This window comes from Camelina sativa, chromosome 17 (genome assembly GCF_030686135.1).
Source record: "Camelina sativa cultivar CO46 ecotype springtype chromosome 17, ASM3068613v1".
In the NCBI taxonomy this organism is placed as follows: domain Eukaryota; kingdom Viridiplantae; phylum Streptophyta; class Magnoliopsida; order Brassicales; family Brassicaceae; genus Camelina; species Camelina sativa.
Window position 1 is genome coordinate 36746213 of NC_141896.1, and position 19994 is coordinate 36766206.

The window sequence follows — 19994 nt, forward strand, 5'->3', positions numbered from 1 at the left end:
TTAGGGAAGTTGATATGATTTATAGGAAAATTCTTTCAAATCCCACCTAAAACCATGAGATTTGGATTTATGTATTTTTAACTAAACAAATCCTCTCTAATCCTCCAGAATCCCTAAAACTTATTAAAATCCAAATCCACAAACTATTTTGAATAACAGTGGATTTTAAAGTAGATTTTTAAATCATCAGTTCAATAACATTGGATTTCAGGAGAGTTTTTAAAATCCATGATTGAATAACATAGGATTTGTAACTTTTACACAAATCACTTAAAATATCAAGTTGAATACACCCCCCAAATTGTTAAAGAGTTTTAGAAAGTTTTGATTAAATAACAACATATTTTACATAACTTTTAAAGTAATTAAAATTCTGTTTAACTCTCAAACCAACAACCCCTCCTTATTTTTAAGGGAGATTAAATATTTAAAACAAAACATTAAATGGACCAACAATGATGGGCCTAAGTTAAGCCCAATAAAAATATGGTGTAACCTCCACCGCTCATCCAGCATTTACAAGCCGAGGGTTCTATTTCATTCTCGCTCGACTCGTTACTCTTTTTCTGACCTCCGTCTCAAAATTTCCTCTTTTCTTCGCTCTCTTGCAAAGCGTTCGAAGATATCTCCAGATTCTACTCAGGTTTGCTTCTACTTCGACTATGCTTTCTCCGCGATTATGATGATGTCTTCTTCTTCGTACTTTCACTTTGGGAAAGCTAGGGTTCGGATGATGGATCCGAGTTTTTCTTCTTATTGTACATTCGTCGGAAGCTAGATCGCTCTTCTTGGGGTTTTTTCGTTGTTATTCTTGGAATTAGGGTTTTGATACTATGAAATCATCGAATTGTTCGTGATGATTTTCCTACTGCTATTTGAAACTCGGATGATCGATCGTTCTTCGACTATGGCTTTGTTTGGAATTGAGGAGATCTTTCGTTTTTAGTGGTATTTAGGGTTAGAGTTCTTAATGGTGTGATTGAGATTAGAGAAATATTTGGTTGTTTCTGTGGACGTGGTGCTCTATGATACCTGGATTGAATTTGGGGTCACAGTCAGAGGATTGGTGCTTTTGATTCTCTTCTTACTTCTAACGATTGGGGAATTCAGAGACTCCTTAGTTCCAGGCGCCTCTTGACTTAAATATGCTTTCTATTATCTTAGTTCTATGTTGGTTATGGTGTTAACGTTTTTGTTTATACAATCCTACAGGCTTTTAATGTTCAAACCAGTAAAGATTTACATCTTGACGGGGTGGTTGGTCAGGTGCATGCAATCACTGTTGCAAATGGAATTCTTTTTGCTGGAACAAGTGTAAGCATTATCTCTCTATCTCTCTACACATGTGCTATTTCTCTGCTTCTTTGGTGATTCTAAATTAAGTTGGAATTACATTCTGGCAGTATATCAGTCTGGAAAGCTACCGACTCTGAGTCTGATCTTTTCAATACCTCACATCTCTCGAGGGACATCACAGTGGTGAAGTCACTTGTTTTGTTCTTGGAGGTCAACTGCTATACTCTGGTTCTGTCGATAAAACAATAAAGGTAAGAATCTGGCTGCCACTAATTGATTTCAGCTTTAATATTATTTCGAAGGGACATTCCAATCAATTCTGTTTCCTGTGATTCATCTCAACACCCTGCAATGTATAACGACCCTGAAACAACATACCGACACTGTCACGTCACTCTTATATTGGGACAAGTGTCTGATATCGTCTTCCTTGGATGGGACCATTAAAGTTTGGGCTTGTTCTGAAAATGATGTTTTGAAAGTTACTCATACACGCAGACAAGAACAGGTAAAGATTTATTTGTTTACACTTATGCCATTCTTCATAAAAACAACACTTGGTTTTAACAAAAAGCATATCTGATTGTGTGAAACAGAGTGTTGTGCATGCTCTTTGTGGGATGCACAATGCAGAGGCCAAACCGATCATATTCTGCTCTTACCAAAATGGAACAGGTGAAGCTTAACAATCTATAATTTTATTGTACTCTAATCTTTAATCAACTTATCACTATTTTTTTCTGTATCTTTTGGGTTATACACAGTTTTGGAGAAAGAGGAATGATTTTCTCTACGCACACAATCCGTTTAAAATACTGATTTTTCTGTATTTTATTTCAATCCGTTTTGTTTCTTCTTCCTCGTAAGTTTCTTACCCTGAACCTCTTCGTGATTTTGTTTAAGGTTGCAAGATCTTACTAATCCTTTGTTGTATTTAACTTTTGTTTTAGGGGTTTCGAATCTAATCCATGGAAGCTTTTCTCCGCTTCGTCGAGGTATTACTCTGTCTCTCTCGTTTTGTTTTTGTGTTTTTTGTTTTGTTTTTCAGTTTTGTTTTGAGGATTGAAATCGAACCAGTACAACTGATTGAGTTCATGATCTGATCAGATTTATTTTTCTGTATTTAAGCAATTGGCTTTTTGTATGATTGTGGTTTTGGAATCAAGATTTTCAATTTGGTTTTTGTTTTCTTGATCCAACTACAAAGAAAGAACCTCTCTCTAATAACGAATTCAAAGCCTTTATTTGGTTCTGGCTTCTTGTTTTGCGGATTCTTATGTAGGGGATTTTAGTTTTTGATGTTTTTGTTTTGGTTTTGTGTTTTCAAAACCCAGAAAAGATCATGGGCAGACACTAATCTAATAGTGTTCTGTCAGATTCTATTTTGGGGACATTGTCCCGAGCAAAATTGTGAACTGTTGGGAATGGTAGTGCATGCATGTTGGGAATTGGACAAGGGGTTGCGATTTGTTGGATGGGAATGACCCCTACGGCTTAACAAGTCTTAAGAAAAAAGACATAAAAGAACCATGGCTTAATGAGACATAAGACCAACGGCTTAATGAGATATATGACAAAGGATAAAGAGTCAAAGGGGAATGGCTAAAAAGTCTTAAGACAAAGACTAGACAGAGAAAACTAAAGAGTTGTACCATCGGCTTAAAGAGATGTATGACAAAGGATAAAGAGTCAAAGGGGAATGATTAAAAAGTCTTAAGACAAAGACTAGATAGAGAAAACTAAAGAGGCTTTGGCTCTCGTAGCTTGTCTGGTCTGCGAAGGCACTATAGTGTGCAACGCATGACGTGTTGGATGCTCGAGCAAGGCATTCAGAGAGATAGAAAAAGAGAAAACTAAAGAGTTCACAATTTTGTGTACCATCGGCTTTGAAAAATCAGACCAACGGCTTAATGAGACATAAGACAAGGACAAAGAGTCATAAAGAGGGAATGATTAAAAAGTCTTAAGACAAAGACTAGAGAGAAAACTAAAGAGTGTGTACCATCGGCTTTGAATCAGACCAACGGCTTAATGAGATATATGACAAAGGTTAAAGAGTCAAAAGAGAATGATTAAAAAGTCTTAAGACAAAGACTAGATAAAAAACTAAAGAGGTCGTAAGACAAGATTGTGACTTGTTGGATGGTAAAAACGACCAGCAGAGAAAAAGAAGGCTTAAGTGAAGAAGAGGTAAGTATATGGTATTCACTTAATATGGAAGACTAACAATTCTGATTTGCGCAGGTATGTGCTTCTGGAGATGTTCAGATTTTAAGATGGGTAGATTCACTTGTAGCAGACTTCTTTGACAGGTATATGCTTTCTAACCTTTTTGTTTTTATGTGCTTTGCAAACTTGTTTGTATATGAAAATCACAAGTGAGAGATTGAAGTATAAACTAATTGATATCCTCAGGTTTATATTCTCATTGATGCCAAGGATAATTTCTGATTGTAGCATGGTTTATGATCAGGTATATATGCTTATCTCGAGTTCTCCATGATAAATTGATTTTATAGAACTTAAAATTACAGATCTAAGCACCATATATAATTAAAATGTTTTATTATGTTAGCTGTCTTAGTATCATTACTATCCTTGATCTATTCGTCCAATTCTAGAATTTTCTTGCTAAAATATCATTGATAAAAAATGTTGATTTTGCTTTGGTGTTCGAATATTACATTGTGTGTTTTAAATTGTTATTGTTAATTCTCTCTGTTTCAGTGCTTGGGTAATATTATAAGATATCTTATTCTATAAAATAGATGCATATTAGAGTCTCTGGAATATATTTATTTTGACAATATATGTATTTAGATTATGATTGTAGTTTCCTTGTATCTTGAAAGTATTTGTTTTGAGTTTATGTGAGTTATGTCAATTATGATTGTAGTTTTCTTGGTATCTTGAATTGTTTTGAGTTTTATGTTTAAAACCTTAAACATGTGAATGTCATCCTAGAATTCTGCATTACATTTTGTGTTTAAAGTACTATCTCTGATTTTGTGTGACTTATTTAGATTATGATTGTAGTTTCCTTGTATCTTGAAAGTACTTGTTTTGAGTTTATGTGAGTTATGTCAATTATGATTGTAGTTTTCTTGGTATCTTGAATTGTTTTGCGTTTATGTTGAAAACTTTAAACATGTGAATGTCATCCTGCATTACATTTTGTGTTTAAAGTAGTATCTCTGTTTTGGTCTTTGTGTGTATGATAGTTTCTTTTAGTTTATGAAATGTAGATGTATCTTGGAGTCTTCTGTAGATACGTATATTGAATCTATGTGATTTTCCTACACATTATTTATGGCAATAATATTCTTGAATTTCGAGTGTATTTGTTTTGCGTTATGCTCGAAACCCATGGTGATTGATTATTCTAATCAACTAATGCTTATTGTGCTAGATATTATAAATTATACCCCCTGGCGTGAGTCTCTTGTTTTATGTATGAAACAGATACATGTATGAGTTTCCTGTACGTCTTTGTTTTACGTAGTTGAAATTCTTGCAGATTATGTTAGTATTTTTCTTGAATCATGAATAGATTTGTTTTGTGTTATGCTCTCAATCTTTGGTGGTCGATTCAAACATGTAAAGTGACATTCCCAAATTTTGCAGCATACATTGATCACTATGATTTAGTGTGTTATCACTTGTACTTGTTGGCTTGTTGTTTTTTAATATAATGATCTGAATTATTCTCGTACTGCCTATCCTTTGGTCTCTTAGAGTTGGTGAAACTTGTTTCTCGTTTGAATCATTCATTGGTGAGTGTATGTTCAGTAAGAATATGCAAATGATATTTTTTGATCTTTTGGTTCTTTACCATATGCCTTGTTTTAACCACACTTTTATATGATTGATGTCGAAGTTCAGCTGCAAACCTTTCAATATATGATATGTTCCATTATTTTATTTAATCTTTCACCTTTATTGTTGTCTGTTTGGTTGAAATGGCAATTTGAATTTGAATTTTAGTTATGTTTTTTTTTCTGTATTTTGTAGCTTTGTGGTATACTGTATGAATGGTCATGACTCATGATCAAGAACACAATTCTTGCATTTTGGTTGGTAGACTTATCTTCTTGCGTCATTACCATTCTCTTCATCGTTTACTATCTATAGTGGTGTCGGATATGTAGAAAGAGTGATTTCATCATTTGTTTGATAATTTTTTTTCTTTTTTCTTTTTTCTTATCATTATTCTAGGATGATAACATTTTTTATGTTATTTTGATCAGATTTTAAATCTGAAGTTTATTTCAGCTTCTTCTTATCCTTTTGCTTTCTATAGTATTGTATCATTTTGTTGTTTGTTTTAATTGTTAGCCGCATACTATGGTCTATGGGTTTGGCTTCCCACGGTAGTATTTCCGAATATGCTAGTTAGATTAGATGAAGAGTGTGTATATAGTTCGATGCTGCGGGAGCAGTGTCACTCCATGTTAGGAATGTCTTTCGCTTCATATGTTTGAGGTTTAGATATTTATATTTATACCCTATATAATGGGTTTCTCAAGTTTATGTGTGGAATGTGTTGTACCCTTATAGTTGGGTTAACTCTCGATCTGATCTAGTACAACTAGTTGGTCGAACAAAGCATATAAACAAAAAAGGTCTCAGGATAACTCTCATGACTAAAATAATTCACAAAACTTTGGCTGTAAACTTATTTTATTAATTTGAACCAAACTTAACACAATTCTTTGATTAGGTCCATATATCCTCCAACATTAAAAATTCTCTGTTTTATCCTTTCCAAAAACACAAATACTTAAGAACATAAGCAATAAAGTTCCATAAAACTCATACTTGATGACATCCATTAGACTTGATCATCATCACATTAAACTTAGTGCAGAAAATTAACAAGCACAACATCCATTAGACTCTTCACTGTTAGATGATAAACTTAGAAACAGAAACGTCATTAGATGATTAAAAAGCTACTAAAAAACTGAGAGAGGGATTGGTTTCACATCACTCTGAATCCGCTCAAAAGCTATTCTTACTCTTTCCTTAAGACCTGAATGCTCAATTTCTACATCGACATTACCATCGACCTGATCACCAGTTTTCCGTTCTCTCCTAGTTTCACCAGAACACCGCTCATCGTATTTTCTGCTAATCTCCCATTGGTTTTTGCCAACAAAGCCATATCAGAATGACAAACAAACAAACCTTCTTCAGAAGATAAAGCAATGATGCTAGGTGTATATTGGTTTCACCCTACTTTAACAGGTCCCCATAGAGCCCATCTACGAAACACTCAACACAGCTCCTAGAAGCGACTGGTACATAGCAGAAACTCCAGACCGTATCCAGCATAGAACCCTCACAAATAATGACAAACCGGGCCCTTACAACACCACATGGGTTGAACGGCGAAGGAACAAGCACCTTGTACGTAGGATCAATAATGAGGAGTATCCTCGAATAAATAGAGACGCAAGATAAAAAGACAGAGGGAGGAAAAAGATAGCGTTTCACCACCCTCTCTCACATATGTGCGAGCCTTTAGGAAAAAGCTGGGCAGTAGGAAACCAACAACGAGCCAGAGGGAGGTCAGGATGGTGAGATAGCCGAGCTCAAAAGCCAAATCCGGGATGTAACGGGCAAGTTCCAGCAGACTACCAGCGTGGCACCTGACGCAGACCATATGCTGGAACAATCCCAAAAGATGTTGTTTACGGCTCGAATTCGTCGGGTCGTTGTCCTAACGCAATCTCAAATGACATTAGGTGATGAGTTGGATCCAAGTCTCCTTCGTAAGGGATCACCTTGATCTTGAATTTGCCCCAGAATAGCTTGATGCTGGAAAATACCAACTATTCATAGAAAATTTAAGTGGTGGCGCCCTGGGTTGATTCTCCTTCCTACCAACTCGATTAACAGTTTCCACAAGCTTTCATTGACTTTCCTAAAACAATATTTAATCTTGGCTATCCCAACCGCAACTAATGTCAACCTCTCCAACATCGTAGAGGGGAACACGAGTCGTTACGAAAGTTTATGGAAAGATCATCACACAAGTATATGCCTCTCATAGCGTGTCAATCGCCGTTTTAAAAAGCGCCTTGTGGTATGAGTCAAAGTTCCGAGAATACCTTTCGCTGAACAGATTTCTCACATTCCAGGACGCCCTTCACCTAGCGTCAGTTTACATTGAGATGGAGGAAGAAAAAATCGTCCTGGCTATGAAACACTCCCCTGCAAAAATATCAACCAGCAAGGCAAAAGAGGTATACATCAAACCCTGACAGCATCTACACAAAGATAACATAGTAGACAACAAAAAAGAGTAAGGGAGTTTGTCAACGATGCCCCGCCACTCCTAGAATAAAATTATTTTTTACAACACTATGTCCGTTCTAGCACCCAAGATGCCGGATCTCCCCGACGACGTTTTCATAAAAATCATTTCCCTTGTCGCAGAATATGCTGTAGATTATGGTGGATGGACCGCACTTGGTTCTATTTTAATGGCTGGTCGTAGGGGGAAAATGCAGTATACAGTAACGAAGTTCTAAAGACAACTGCTATCCATTGCCTTTGTACTGATCCCTCATCAGAAATCAACACATCCAATGCCCCTGATGGTGGCCTCCAAATTGAAGGGCGGCACAGACTTTTCTTCGTCAGATGCTTTGAGGTCGGCAACCCCATTGCCATTTACTTCAAAGGGCTAAGGGTTGTGGCTGAGGATAGAGATATCCAGCATGGGATTGATATTCTCAGTCGTATTGTACCGGCCGATGCTTATGCCACCTTAGCATGTGGGGTATTAAGTATTTGTCAAGGGAATGAGGATATGGACGTCCATTACCTCCAGCTGTTTGATGCAAATCATTATTCTCTGAAGTCTTCAGATGCCATTGTAACCGGTAATTATTTTCTGGATGATTTATCTCGTTTTGATACGGCCCAGAAAAACACATACTCAGCCTCCCATCGATATCCTGACAGTCCGTCACTCTCTAAACCCGCTTGTGCTGTGATGTGTTGTTTGTATTATGGTTTCCATTCTCTCCGCTATGGAGACTATGAAATCATGTGCGAAAACTGTTACCTTCTGTGGTTGTCCCTCAAAGTCTCGGAGATCCTTTAGGGTTTCCAGCAGTAGGTTCCAGTTTTACATTATCAATTCGTGACTCTATTTCTGTTTATTTTAAAATAATTATTTTCCATTTTTTCGTCTAGTTTCCCATCTTTTTTCATGTATTAAACGTCCTTTTTTTCTTCGGCTAATTCTATGTATCCACCTTCTTCTACATTTTAGTATCTACTCTCAGTTTGAAGCTGAGTTATAACGAAAGGTCACGTCGATTCATGTGACGGCTGAGTTATAGTGAATAACGGATGAGTTATCAAAATGAACAATCTATATGGCTGAGTTATCAAAAGCGTCTATTATTAGGTTAACTTGCCAAAATATTGCTTAAAGGCTGAGTTATAGCTTTACGGGAAATTGAAAGATATAGTCGATTTATGTCATGGCTGAGTTATAGTGAGTTATGACTGAGTTATCAAAAGAAACAATATGAAAACAAACGACTGATTTCCCGCCAAAATATTGCTTAACGACTGAGTTATAGTTTAACGGGATTCATGTTATGACTAATTTATGGCGAGTTATGGCGAGTTATGGCTGAGTTATTAAAAGAAACAATATGAAAGTAAACGACTGATTATATTGCTGAGTTATATTTTATGACGGCTGAGTTACCGTGAAACGGGACGAAATGTCTCGTCGATTCATGTTATGCTTGATAGCTGAGTTATTACACAAAATAAAATAAATCTCCCTAACTATAGAGCACAAGTTTTCGCATTGTGCCCAACTTGCTTACATCGCGAACATGTGTGTGGCTTCCTAGGGCGTTTATTTTCAATGGCAACTTCCAAAGATAATTTAATCCTACGCTTCTTTGGCCTTCCTGGCTGGTTCACAACAATCGGAGGCAAGCATTTCTGATTTTCCACAACTTCAGGAGCAGGGAATGATTCATCTGGAGGCATGATGGAACCAGCCCATCCGTTAACCAAATCGACACTCCTAAATTTCCTATCACACATGGATATACGAGACAAATCCATATGCTCTGCAGCTGCGATTGCATGGATGCATGGTATTTTCTCGTGGTCGAAACGACGGCATGTGCAACTTTTTATTTCTAAATTTACAACATGAATAGATGATCCATATTTCACTTGCACACGTACAGCATCAATCGTTTGTATCTCCATAAGTCTTGCTGCAGTGACACGGTCCTAGTAGGGAGTAGAACAAAAACAAAACGTTTTAGGCTGAGTTAGGAAAACACTTACGGCTGAGTTATTGAAACAACAATGGCTGAGTTATGAAAACTATAATGGTAATGACTAAGATAAGGAAACAATAACGGCTGAGATATTGTAACTGTTATGACTGAGTTATCAACATTGATGACTGACTTATGTAAACTTACCTGTAACAGTTTCTCAACACCTCTAGTGAGCGTTGTTAGCTGCGATTTTGCATCCTCTCTCCGTTCAGAAAACCATCTGGTCATCATATCCCGTATCGATTCTAGAAGTCGAACTATGGGAAGACTTCAGCATTTGACAGTGCATTGTTCATTGATTCTGTAATATTCGTTGTCATTAAATTGTACCTTTCACCCGGGAAATGAACACGCGCCCACATTCGGACACCAGCTCGTTGGAGGTATCCATGTAGTTCGGGATGACGTGCTTCAATCTCATTGAAAGCCTCATTAAAATCAGTTAGCCTAAAACACTTTGCCGCTTTTTTCACCAGAGGGAACAAATGTTTTCCTTTGAACTTCACCAAGATGTTCTTATACAAATGGTAAGTGCAAATTCCACGCGAAGCCAACTGATACACTTGACCAATCGCTTTTCCTATTGACTTATGTCTGTCGGAGATTATCGCAAGATCCTTTTCGTCTGGAATGGCAACTTTGAGTTGTGTAAAGAACCAACGCCAAGACTCATCATTTTCAGTGTCAACGACAGCGAAAGCTAATGGGAAAATTTGAAAGTTACCATCCTGAGCTAGGACTGTTAGAAGCGTCCCTTTGTAACTACCATGGAGAAACGTTCCGTCGACAACAACAACTTTGCGCATGAAAGCAAACCCAGCAATACTCGCACCAAAAGCAATAAAAACATATTTGAATCTATCTTCATCACCTATTTGAAGATGCGTGACTGTACCCGGATTTTCCCTTTTTAACTTGTACATGTATGAAGGCAACTCGCTAAAACTGTCCTCAGGAGTTTCATGATCGATCTGCCTTGCATTCAGCAGCGTTCGATATGCCTTCCAATAACCCATCTGTTGACACTAACAAATTAACAAATCAGCCATAATATATATAACTTAGTCAATACATTCAAATAAGTTAGCCGTAAATAATCAATAAATGAGCCGTAAAATGTAAATAATTCAGCCTATACATACCTATAACTCAGCCATTATTATCAACAAGTCAGACGAAACATAGTAAAATGTAAATAACTCAGCCTATACATATCTTTAACTCAGCCATTATTATTAACAAGTCAGTAGAAACATAGTAATTACCTTTAGACTAAATTGCTTATTGAAAATGACTCTGACACTTTTAGGTTTAACATCCGGACCAAGATCACCAAGATAGTCCCTGTAAAGATCTGTCAATACATCAGCTGTTGATTAGCGGCATCTAGTAGAACGTTCCGTCACAGAACATGTGTGTTCCGAATCGTATACACGAATATGAAAATCCGGGTCATCTCCTTCTACAGATGCACGAACTCTCCAAAGACATCCTTTAACCCAACAACTAAAAACCACTTGTCTCGGATTTGAGGTTGGTACATTAAAATCAAATCCATCCCTAACCGAAATAAGTTTCACGTGATTCCTGAACTGCTTTTTGCTATTGAATCGTTGTCCTACAGCAATTTTAGCGTTGATACCTCCAACCTAATAGCTTCCGGATTCATCTTTGATCCGGCAAAGTTATCATCTTTATGATCTTTCTTCTGAGGAGGCGGAGAAGGTGGGTCTTCCTCTTTACTCTGAGGCTCGCCCAATATGGAAAACTTCTCATCATCAGATGACTCACCATCGGAGTCGTCGAAAACATCAAATCGGGTTAAAAATTCATCGTCTTCTTCTTTGTCAGATGCTACTTCGACAGCTTCTTCTTCGTTTTCTTTGTCAACGATCTTACCATAATCAAAACAAGTGCCTTCAAATCCCCTCACCGTACACTTCGTATATAGATTCTGCTTTCGAGTCTCTGCTTCGCCTAGCTCCACTAGTTTCTGTAGACTCTTTCGCCGAAAACTCTACACAAAGACATAGCTGATCGGTTTTCCATAGCCCCAAAAAACATTGCAACTGTCGATCATTGGAGACAAAAACTGGTGGAGTATCATGTGTATATGTTTTATTGCCCTGTTCGAGAACATGTAGCTCAGCTTTAGCTCATGGCTAAACGCGCCCAATCCGTAGTCTTCAAGAACAAGCTTCACAAGCTTGTCGTGTGTTGTGCTTCCGTCTATCTGCACAACTATACACCATCTATCGTCGGAGTTAAATACATATCTCTGTGTCTTTATCCAATTACCGGACACAACTAGTACCGGAACTGGATCCATGAAAGATAATGAAGAACAAGGTGGAGAAGAATTAGAAGAACAAGGTGAAGAAGAAAGTGAAGAAGAAGTAGAAGAATAAGTAGAATAAGAAGGTAAATAGTTCACTTATTAACCAGTTGAAGAACAAGAGTCGAACGACGTTTCGTATTTCCGGAGAAAAAAGATGATGACATGGAATGCTGACATGGATGTTGCGTCCGACGTGGCAAGTCAGCCATCAAACAATACCATAACTCAGCCTAAATAAAACTCAGCCACATCATGAAAAACATTACAGTAATTAAATAGCAAAAAAATTGCTGCCAAATTCAGCTGTTTCATCAACTGAAAATATATAACTCAGCTGTATCGTTTGATAAGTCAGCCGTAACTGAAAAACATTCTAGTAATTAATCTTTTGCTGATAAGTCAGCCGTAAATTGGCTGAGTTGTACGATAAGTCAACCTATGACGGCTGAGTTATGCTCATAACTCAGCTAGATTTAATAAGTCAGCCGTAATGCTTGGCTGACTAATGAGCATAACTCAGCCAAATTTTTGACAACTCAGCCGTGTCGTAGTGATAACTCAGCCAAAATTTTGACAACTCAGCCGTGTCGTAGTGATAACTCAGCCAAAATTTTGACAACTCAACCATTAGGTGAAAACTCAGCCATAAGGACGGCTTAGTTATGCGCATAACTCAGCCAGATTTAATAAGTCAGCCGTAACGCTTGGCTGACTTATGAGCATAACTCAGCCAGATATTCATAAGTCAGCCGTCCGCTCTTACTCAAATATTTTTCCGATAACTCAGCCACAACATACCTATAACTCAGCCGCAACATACTCTGTAACGCGTTACGGCTGAGTTATGGTTACACGTCAGCGATTTCTGACGCGGCGTCTGACGTGGCAATGGCATTTTTGTAATAACGTTTTTTCCGGTATCATAAAATAGAGGCACGCTGGGTATTTTGAAAATATCCGAAACATTCTAGTAATAAAAAATTTTTTTGTAGATTCTGGTAATATTACTTAAAATGAGCAACATTTGAGTAATTTACCCTAATCTTTATCTATGCTAAACAATAATGTTTCTTACGCCGTGGGAGCCTTTTGATGAAACAGAGTTTATTCAACATTTTGGGTTAGCTTCACTCAACCAAAGAGTTGTAAAACTTAATGAATTAACAGAGGAGGAACTAATCCAAATTTGCTTGCACAGTTGCACTAAAGACTGTTTATGATACATTTAAGCGATCAATCTTTATTCTCTGCTTTTGTGTATTGTTCTTTTACTGTTTGGCTGAACTATGTAATTTTGTGACGTTACTATAACCAATAAATAACACTCTTGAGTCTGAATAGTATACTTTATAATAATAACATTACATCATTTTTAAATCCTAACATATGCCAAACAATCCTCAACGAGTAACCGGATAAAAAATAAATCAAGAAATTTGAAAGAATTGGTTACAAAATATTAGAGTAAAAACTGAAAACTTTTTATAAGTGAAAACGTGTTACTAATGTATATTTGAAGAAAGAATGACTATACTAGGACATAAATCGATGTTTATTACTAGACTAGGTTGGTTTATTTTTAACTTACTAAACTAGTACAAATAAGTTGTTAAAAAGACGTTTAACCCTTCGTTAGTTGTTTAATTTCGGAGATGCCATTTAGTTTTAAAAAAGTGATTTATTTCGTGAAACCCTATGTATTCGTGAAAACCCTAAGGAGACTTCAATCGCTTTTTTCCCTACTGGCGAAGTGATTGCGGAGGCGATATCGGCGGGGGTTCGTACGGAGATCTCGGTTGGTCGGAATTTGGGTGTAGATTTCAGTGGTGGGGATTCAGACGGAGATTTCGGTGGCTGGGCATTCAAGCGAAGACTTCAATAGAAATTTGGTTCGTGTTTCCTTGGGAGATTGTTGATGGGATGAGTTCGTGAAGGGGAAATCAGGCCGTGTTGTGGCGAAATTGAGTAAGAGGCGAGAATAATTATGATTAATACAGTTTGTTAATTGTTGTTTATATGTAACGAATGGTGTGTTATTTTTTGGTATGTAGAATCGGCGTGAAGAAACCGGTGAGGTGTTAACTACGAACGTTGAGTGGAAAGTATCTGGGTAGATAGTGATGATGAAAAAATCGAAAGGTAAGTCTGTGATTTGAGAGAGATGTTTAATTTTGAAATTAGGTTTGTTGTATGTGTTTTGTTGAAATAGTTAATAGCGAAGATGGGAGGGATCTTGTATGGTACAGGATGAAAACCTGAGCAAAAAGTATTGTTTTGTCAAAAAGTATTGTTTTGTCGTTTTGGGGTGTGTTTTTGGAAAAAAAACTTTTCATAATCCGTATGTGTATGTGTATGTGTAGAGGGATCTTGTTTGTGTGTATGTGTACGTGGTAGAGTGGTATATTGTGATAGAGTGATTTCATAGAGTTTTAGGGAGTTTGATAGATAGAGTTTCGTGATTGACTTAAGAATTGTCGTTTGTACAATTCAGGAAATAGAATCTAAATTACTATTGTGTGCCATTTGCAGTTAAGGGATCAAGTGCAGAGAAGAAGTACCCTCCAAGGCTGTATCCTGAAGGGAAATCTCCCCTACAGAGACGGAGTATGCATCATAACTGCACATTGAGCAGTTTTGGATTTATGAAGGAGTGCATTAGGGATGATGTGTACGCGGATATCAGAGATAATTCGCAAGTAGGTGTTATCTTAAAACTAGCAGATAGTGACTATGTATGGTGGGCAAAGTTGGTGCACTACATGTTAACTCGACAGCTGGCAATAGAGAGGAGCTATGAGATGTGGGCATTGATTGAAGGGAGTCCTATCAGGTTTTCTCTTTATGAGTATGAAGACATATCCGGCCTGAACTGTGATATGATAGATGAAGAGGATAAAGTGGATGTTGATCACACTGAATTCTGGGCTGAGTTAAATGTGGATGTAGGGGTTGGTCCAAACTGGTTTGATTTGGATGAAGCGTTGAAGCAGTGTAGGACCTCGCTTCCTGAATTGAGAAAGAAGATTGGACTATTGTTTGTCCTTCATGTTGGTATATTGGGGCTATCTCGGTCCAGCAGGATTCCACTAGAGTATGCGAAACGAGTTCTGGATAGTGAGGCTTTTGAGAGATTTCCTTGGGGTCGTGTTGGTTTTAAAGAGTTGATTCAGTCAATAAAAGTTGTGTCCTTTGAGAATGATACATATGCTATACATGGATGTGTATATGTCCTAATGGTATGGGCTTTGGAAAGTTTGGTTAACTTTGGAAAAAAGTATGGGACGAAAAGAAAAATTGATGATGATGATGTCGAAGAAGTTGTGCCGCTACTTTGCTGGGGTGGAGGCCGCCCAAGGATTACACTTGAATCCACATTAGCTGCAGAGAAGAAGTTAAAGAAAAAGGTAGTATAAATTTCTCTAATTAATGGACATTTTTGAGGAAAATGTGATATTTTAACGAAACCCTATGAATGAATATATTTTTAACTGGTTGTGTGAACGTATAGGTGGACGTTAAGCATTTGGTTTTCAGACGTGAAGAGGATATATATCCAATGTGGCCAGGGGAAAATGCTGTATTCGGAGAAGGTGTTTGTGGAAATAAGCTGTTGGATAATCTGCTACATGATCTTTTCCTCGGATGTGTAGATGAGAAAGAGTGGTCTTGCGATGCAGAGGAGGTTGTTTATGATAAGAAAGCGGAGAAGAGGCAGGCAGCAGCTAGTAGTGGAGATGATTTTGTTGACCCACCTCCTATGAAAAAGTATAAGGCGAGAACCAGCTCCTATGGTGATGTGAAGGGCGGGGAGAAAGGGGCATTAGAAGGCGTTTTACAGCTGTTGGGTAAGCTTGATTGCAAAATGGATGAAATGAATGAAAACTTTGGAGGGAAGCTGAAAAGTATTGGTGAGCAAGTGCAAGAGATAGAAAAGAAGGTCTCAGTCCTTGAGAATGATGTGGTTGAGTTGAAGAGAGGAAAAGAGTTCTCGCCCGAGAAGGCAGAGTTGGAAGAGACGCCTGTTGAGGAAGAAGATCAAGTTGCCGACGATGAAGGATCAAAAACAGGAGAGGCTGGTGGTGAGGTCGAGAAAGATGAGGTAGGGTTGGTTTGAAATTCTTTTTAAAAACATAAACATTGTGAAAATCTTTACAAAGAGAAGTGGTTTCTCTGTGCAGAATATTGCATAGTTGGTGGGCATTGACAATTTTGAAGCTTTACTTTCTTTCTTAGCACTGTATCTTCTTTTCCAATTTCCGTTTATGTTTTTTACCAAGCCAAGTTTTTTCTAAAAGTGTTGAGCTCGAGATATAAATCATATTGAATTTACACACATAATTCTAATCATGTCATGTTTTTCTATTAATGTCTCTCGTTTTAGTCATGGCTATTACAGATGAAGCAAACATCACAGGATGATTTTCCCATTTCATGTGTGTCCAAAAATCCTGCGAAGAAATCCAGATTGTCTCTGAAGAATATTAAAAATATGCGAAGGGCAGCACTTGATGAGAAGAAACTGAAAACACCCATTACAAAACAACCAGTTGTAGCTGGCCTTGAGGAGACGAGGAAGGAACTGAAATCCAGATTGTCTCTTAAGAATATTAAAAATATGCGAAGGGCAGCACTTGATGAGAAGAAACTGAAAACACCCATTACAAAACAACCAGTTGTAGCTTGCCTTGAGGAGACGAGGAAGGAATTGACGACACCTAAAAACCAAGGTGGGAGACTTCTTAGAAAGCAAAACCAACCGTTATCGTCGGATTCAGGTTTTTCGGACCCTATAGAGAATGCGGCTAGGAAAAATATTGAATTGGCTATAGACAAGTTGTATTTGTTGTGTAAGGATGATGATATTGGTAGTCCAAATAAAAGAGATAGAAACCTTGCGGCAACACAGCTTGACCCATACATTGGGTCATCAGTAGTTAAGCGCATTCTTAAGGGGAAGGTCCTTTCATCAGCGCATTATGATCCTTTTGAGAAAGTGTCTGCAGGCAAGGTTGACAAGTTAATGGCTTTCATAGACGATGAGCTGTTAGTCTTCTTATTTCATATTTCATATTGTCAAATTTACAAGTTTTTATGTTATTATTGAATTGAAGGTCTAATGTTTTGTTTTATCTTTGTTTTTTGCAGCGCAAATGGGCTCGACTCCTGTGACTCATCTGCTAATTTTTACTTAAGGATAATGACACCGAAGGAGTTGTGGCCTAAGAAAGATCCGCGATACGGGTGGTTGAAGGATGCAGTAAGTGTACAATTTGTTTCCATTTTTGTGAATTATTTACCCCATTTTATGGAGACATCGAATATTGATGTCTTTTTGTAAACGTGACAGCACTTGTGTCCAATGATGCATATGCTCAGGAAAAGGTCTATGCAGACCGTGTCCCCCTTCTTATCTGATAGGATTGCCTTCCTAGATCCATGGTTTGTCAATCAATGGGCGCACGACTACAAGAAGTTTGACTGTGACAAGAATTGGTTGTTCCCTGAATCATACTTTAAAGTCTACAATGGTCTCTACCCTAATTACGGTATGACGAAGAAGAGGTGGGTTGATGATGTCGATGTTCTTTACTTTGCACACAACATCAATAATGACCATTGGGTAGCTGTGGTAGTGGACTTGGTGGGTCGACGAGTGAATGTGTATGACAGCATCTGCAGTTTGTATTCAGATGATGAGGTTATGAAGTCTTGCAAGCCATATATTCGTATGACTCCTGCGTTAATGCATTCTGTTGCTCCTCCAGAGAAGAAAAAAAAATTTAGTGCTCGAGCTTTCACGTTTTACAGGTCTAAAACGTGTCCTCAAAACCTTCAGCAGGGGGATTGTGGTATTTTTGCAGTTAAATACATTGAGTGTTTAGCTATTGGCATTTCGTATGAAGGTTTACCTGATGCAGCAATGCCTGCCATCCGATTAAAACTTGCAGCTGAGATATTCGATGAGGTTCCCGACACTGATTGCTTCATTCAAATGTCTGACCCTAATCCTCGTGGTTCTGAGGCAGGTGGTGTTGAGTTTATATCACAGAGAGAAGCCTGTGTTTAATCAACGAGCAGTCTCCAAGTTGAGTCCGTCTTTTTTAACAGTTAATTGTCTAACCAAGGTATTATGAATTTCTGCCATCAAACCCATATTCTTTTTGTAAAGCTAACAAAGCCGCATGTTCTTCGTGACAACGTTTAGAACATGCAACTTTGTCGTTACTGCCGGAGCTCAAAATAGGAGCGTATTTTTTTGTGTAGATGGGTATGGATTTTGTAACACGTATACGCTTGATGGTTAGTTAATATCTACGTGGATTTATGATTCATATTATAGACAGTTATGACCATACTAACATAACATTCGTTATACACATACTTTATTACACATAACATTCATTATATTACACATAACAGTTTACACATACCAGACATATAAACAATTTTATTACACATTATATTACACATTCATTATATTACACATAACAGACATATAAACCATACTAACAAAACAGTTTATATTACACATATTAGCCGCTACGTTAATACATATTAGCAGTTTATATTACACATATTAGCCGCTACGTTAATACAAAAAGAGACAAACATACCTTTTCAACACATCTCCCGAAACTTGCAAGCATAGGTGAATGCGAAACAATGTTCACATATATCAAGTCCGTTGTGGTGCTCCAACCAACACAAAGGGGCAATTTCGAAATGGTAATAGCCGTCGAAGATATGATATCCAAGAATCCCCATTTCTCTAATTTGTGTTTCAACTTGGTCAGCAATCATCACAGCGTCGTGTATGTTAGGCACCTTCCTGAAGAATGCTTTCGTCAACAGGAGCCCATCTTCCAAAGCCCCACACATGATGAGCATCATAGCATATGCGAAGTGTGCATAAATGCTCTCGGTAGCGGTTTCACCAAGCATATCTAACACCGGTTGTGAAGGGCCAACTTGAGTCAATATTCGAAGTGACTCGACATATTTTGCTGTGGGATGTCCTTTTTCAAGACATTTCATCAAGAAGGGCCTATACGAGGAAGAAACATTAGCGAGGTGACCATTGAAAATAAATTCATCCAGATCTACCTCAGACAAGATTTCGTCGGAGTAAACAAGCTCTTTGTACGCCGGTCCAGCTGCTATAAAAGGACCAAGGTACCGAAACCCTTGCTTCCCTACACGGCGGATTATATCAGCAACAACAGGCGTTGGAATGTAAGCCATTTTTAGTTATCTTTAGGTCTAGAGTGCAACAAGTGAATACTACTGCAGTTTGCTTATATAGAGCCTTATTCGTGAGTAAAAAAATTTTACAGTTTCCGGTTGGGAAGATTAAATTTCCCATTTAACACACACCTAACTTTGTGATGTGATAGACTATTAAAGCGCCATGTGGTTACAGTAGACTAAGAGATAGAGCAGAATTAAAATCAATCAAGTCTTACAAAAAAAAAACCAAAAAGGCAAAAAAATAGAAGTCAAACATTGCATGTTTGACGATTGTGGCCGGTATGCCCACAGTTTCCACAACAATGGGCTTTCCTGGGCTTTTTACTCTGCATGGCAATCTCGAATGGCCCTTTAGCTCTAGTCAGCTTCGGTCTTCCAGATTGAGTCCTCACCGGTGGTGTTTTCACTATTTTCTCAACAACATTGTTTGGTAATGGGCATGATTCATCCTTCGGCATAACTGACTTCGCATAACCAAGGCGTAGATACTCTGTTCGAAAGTATTGATGGCACTTAGAAATCCGTGAGACATTAGCAGTCTGTGCGGCAGCAATTGCATGTATACATGGGAGTTTATCAACATCGAACATACGGCAAGAACACTTCTTCTGGGATAGATTGACCACATGCATGTTTGCCCCGCTTCTAACTTCGTATTGGTTCGGGTCGATCTCTTGCACATCTAGTAAACTAGCTCTAACAACTCGGGCCTACCAAACAGACAAAAGTTAGTTAGTAGATGTTTAAGTAGGGATAAGCAACGACAACTTTACAAAAACAGA

General features: G+C 37.7%; 1 protein-coding gene across 13 annotated transcripts; it reads left to right on the plus strand.

Moving 5' to 3' along the window:
- The first annotated feature begins 520 nt into the window (after positions 1 to 520).
- LOC109125240 (uncharacterized) lies at positions 521 to 18301 on the plus strand. 13 transcript variants are annotated; one of them, XM_087496200.1, is made up of 16 exons: positions 528 to 643; positions 1213 to 1314; positions 1404 to 1547; positions 1709 to 1804; positions 1893 to 1971; positions 2061 to 2158; positions 2247 to 2291; positions 2673 to 3608; positions 3712 to 3769; positions 13682 to 13929; positions 14016 to 14103; positions 14494 to 15368; positions 15473 to 16063; positions 16346 to 17007; positions 17110 to 17221; positions 17312 to 18301. In XM_087496200.1, exons 11-16 carry the CDS (start codon positions 14085 to 14087, stop codon positions 18029 to 18031), a joined length of 2979 nt encoding a protein of 992 aa, XP_087352326.1. In that variant the 5' UTR covers positions 528 to 643; positions 1213 to 1314; positions 1404 to 1547; positions 1709 to 1804; positions 1893 to 1971; positions 2061 to 2158; positions 2247 to 2291; positions 2673 to 3608; positions 3712 to 3769; positions 13682 to 13929; positions 14016 to 14084; the 3' UTR covers positions 18032 to 18301. The 13 variants fall into 13 exon arrangements, with proteins under 13 accessions (XP_087352336.1, XP_087352325.1, XP_087352327.1 ...); XM_087496202.1 differs by having other exon boundaries at positions 13716 to 13929; XM_087496199.1 differs by having other exon boundaries at positions 526 to 643; positions 1404 to 1804.
- The last annotated feature ends 1693 nt before the right edge of the window (positions 18302 to 19994 follow it).

Bases quoted from the DNA above. Each gene is read 5' to 3' on its own strand.
- LOC109125240 (XM_087496199.1), top strand. The intron at 16,064-16,345 runs GTAGGGTTGGTT...CTCTCGTTTTAG, and splicing joins GTGAGGTCGAGAAAGATGAG to TCATGGCTATTACAGATGAA. The intron at 17,222-17,311 runs GTAAGTGTACAA...TAAACGTGACAG, and splicing joins ACGGGTGGTTGAAGGATGCA to CACTTGTGTCCAATGATGCA.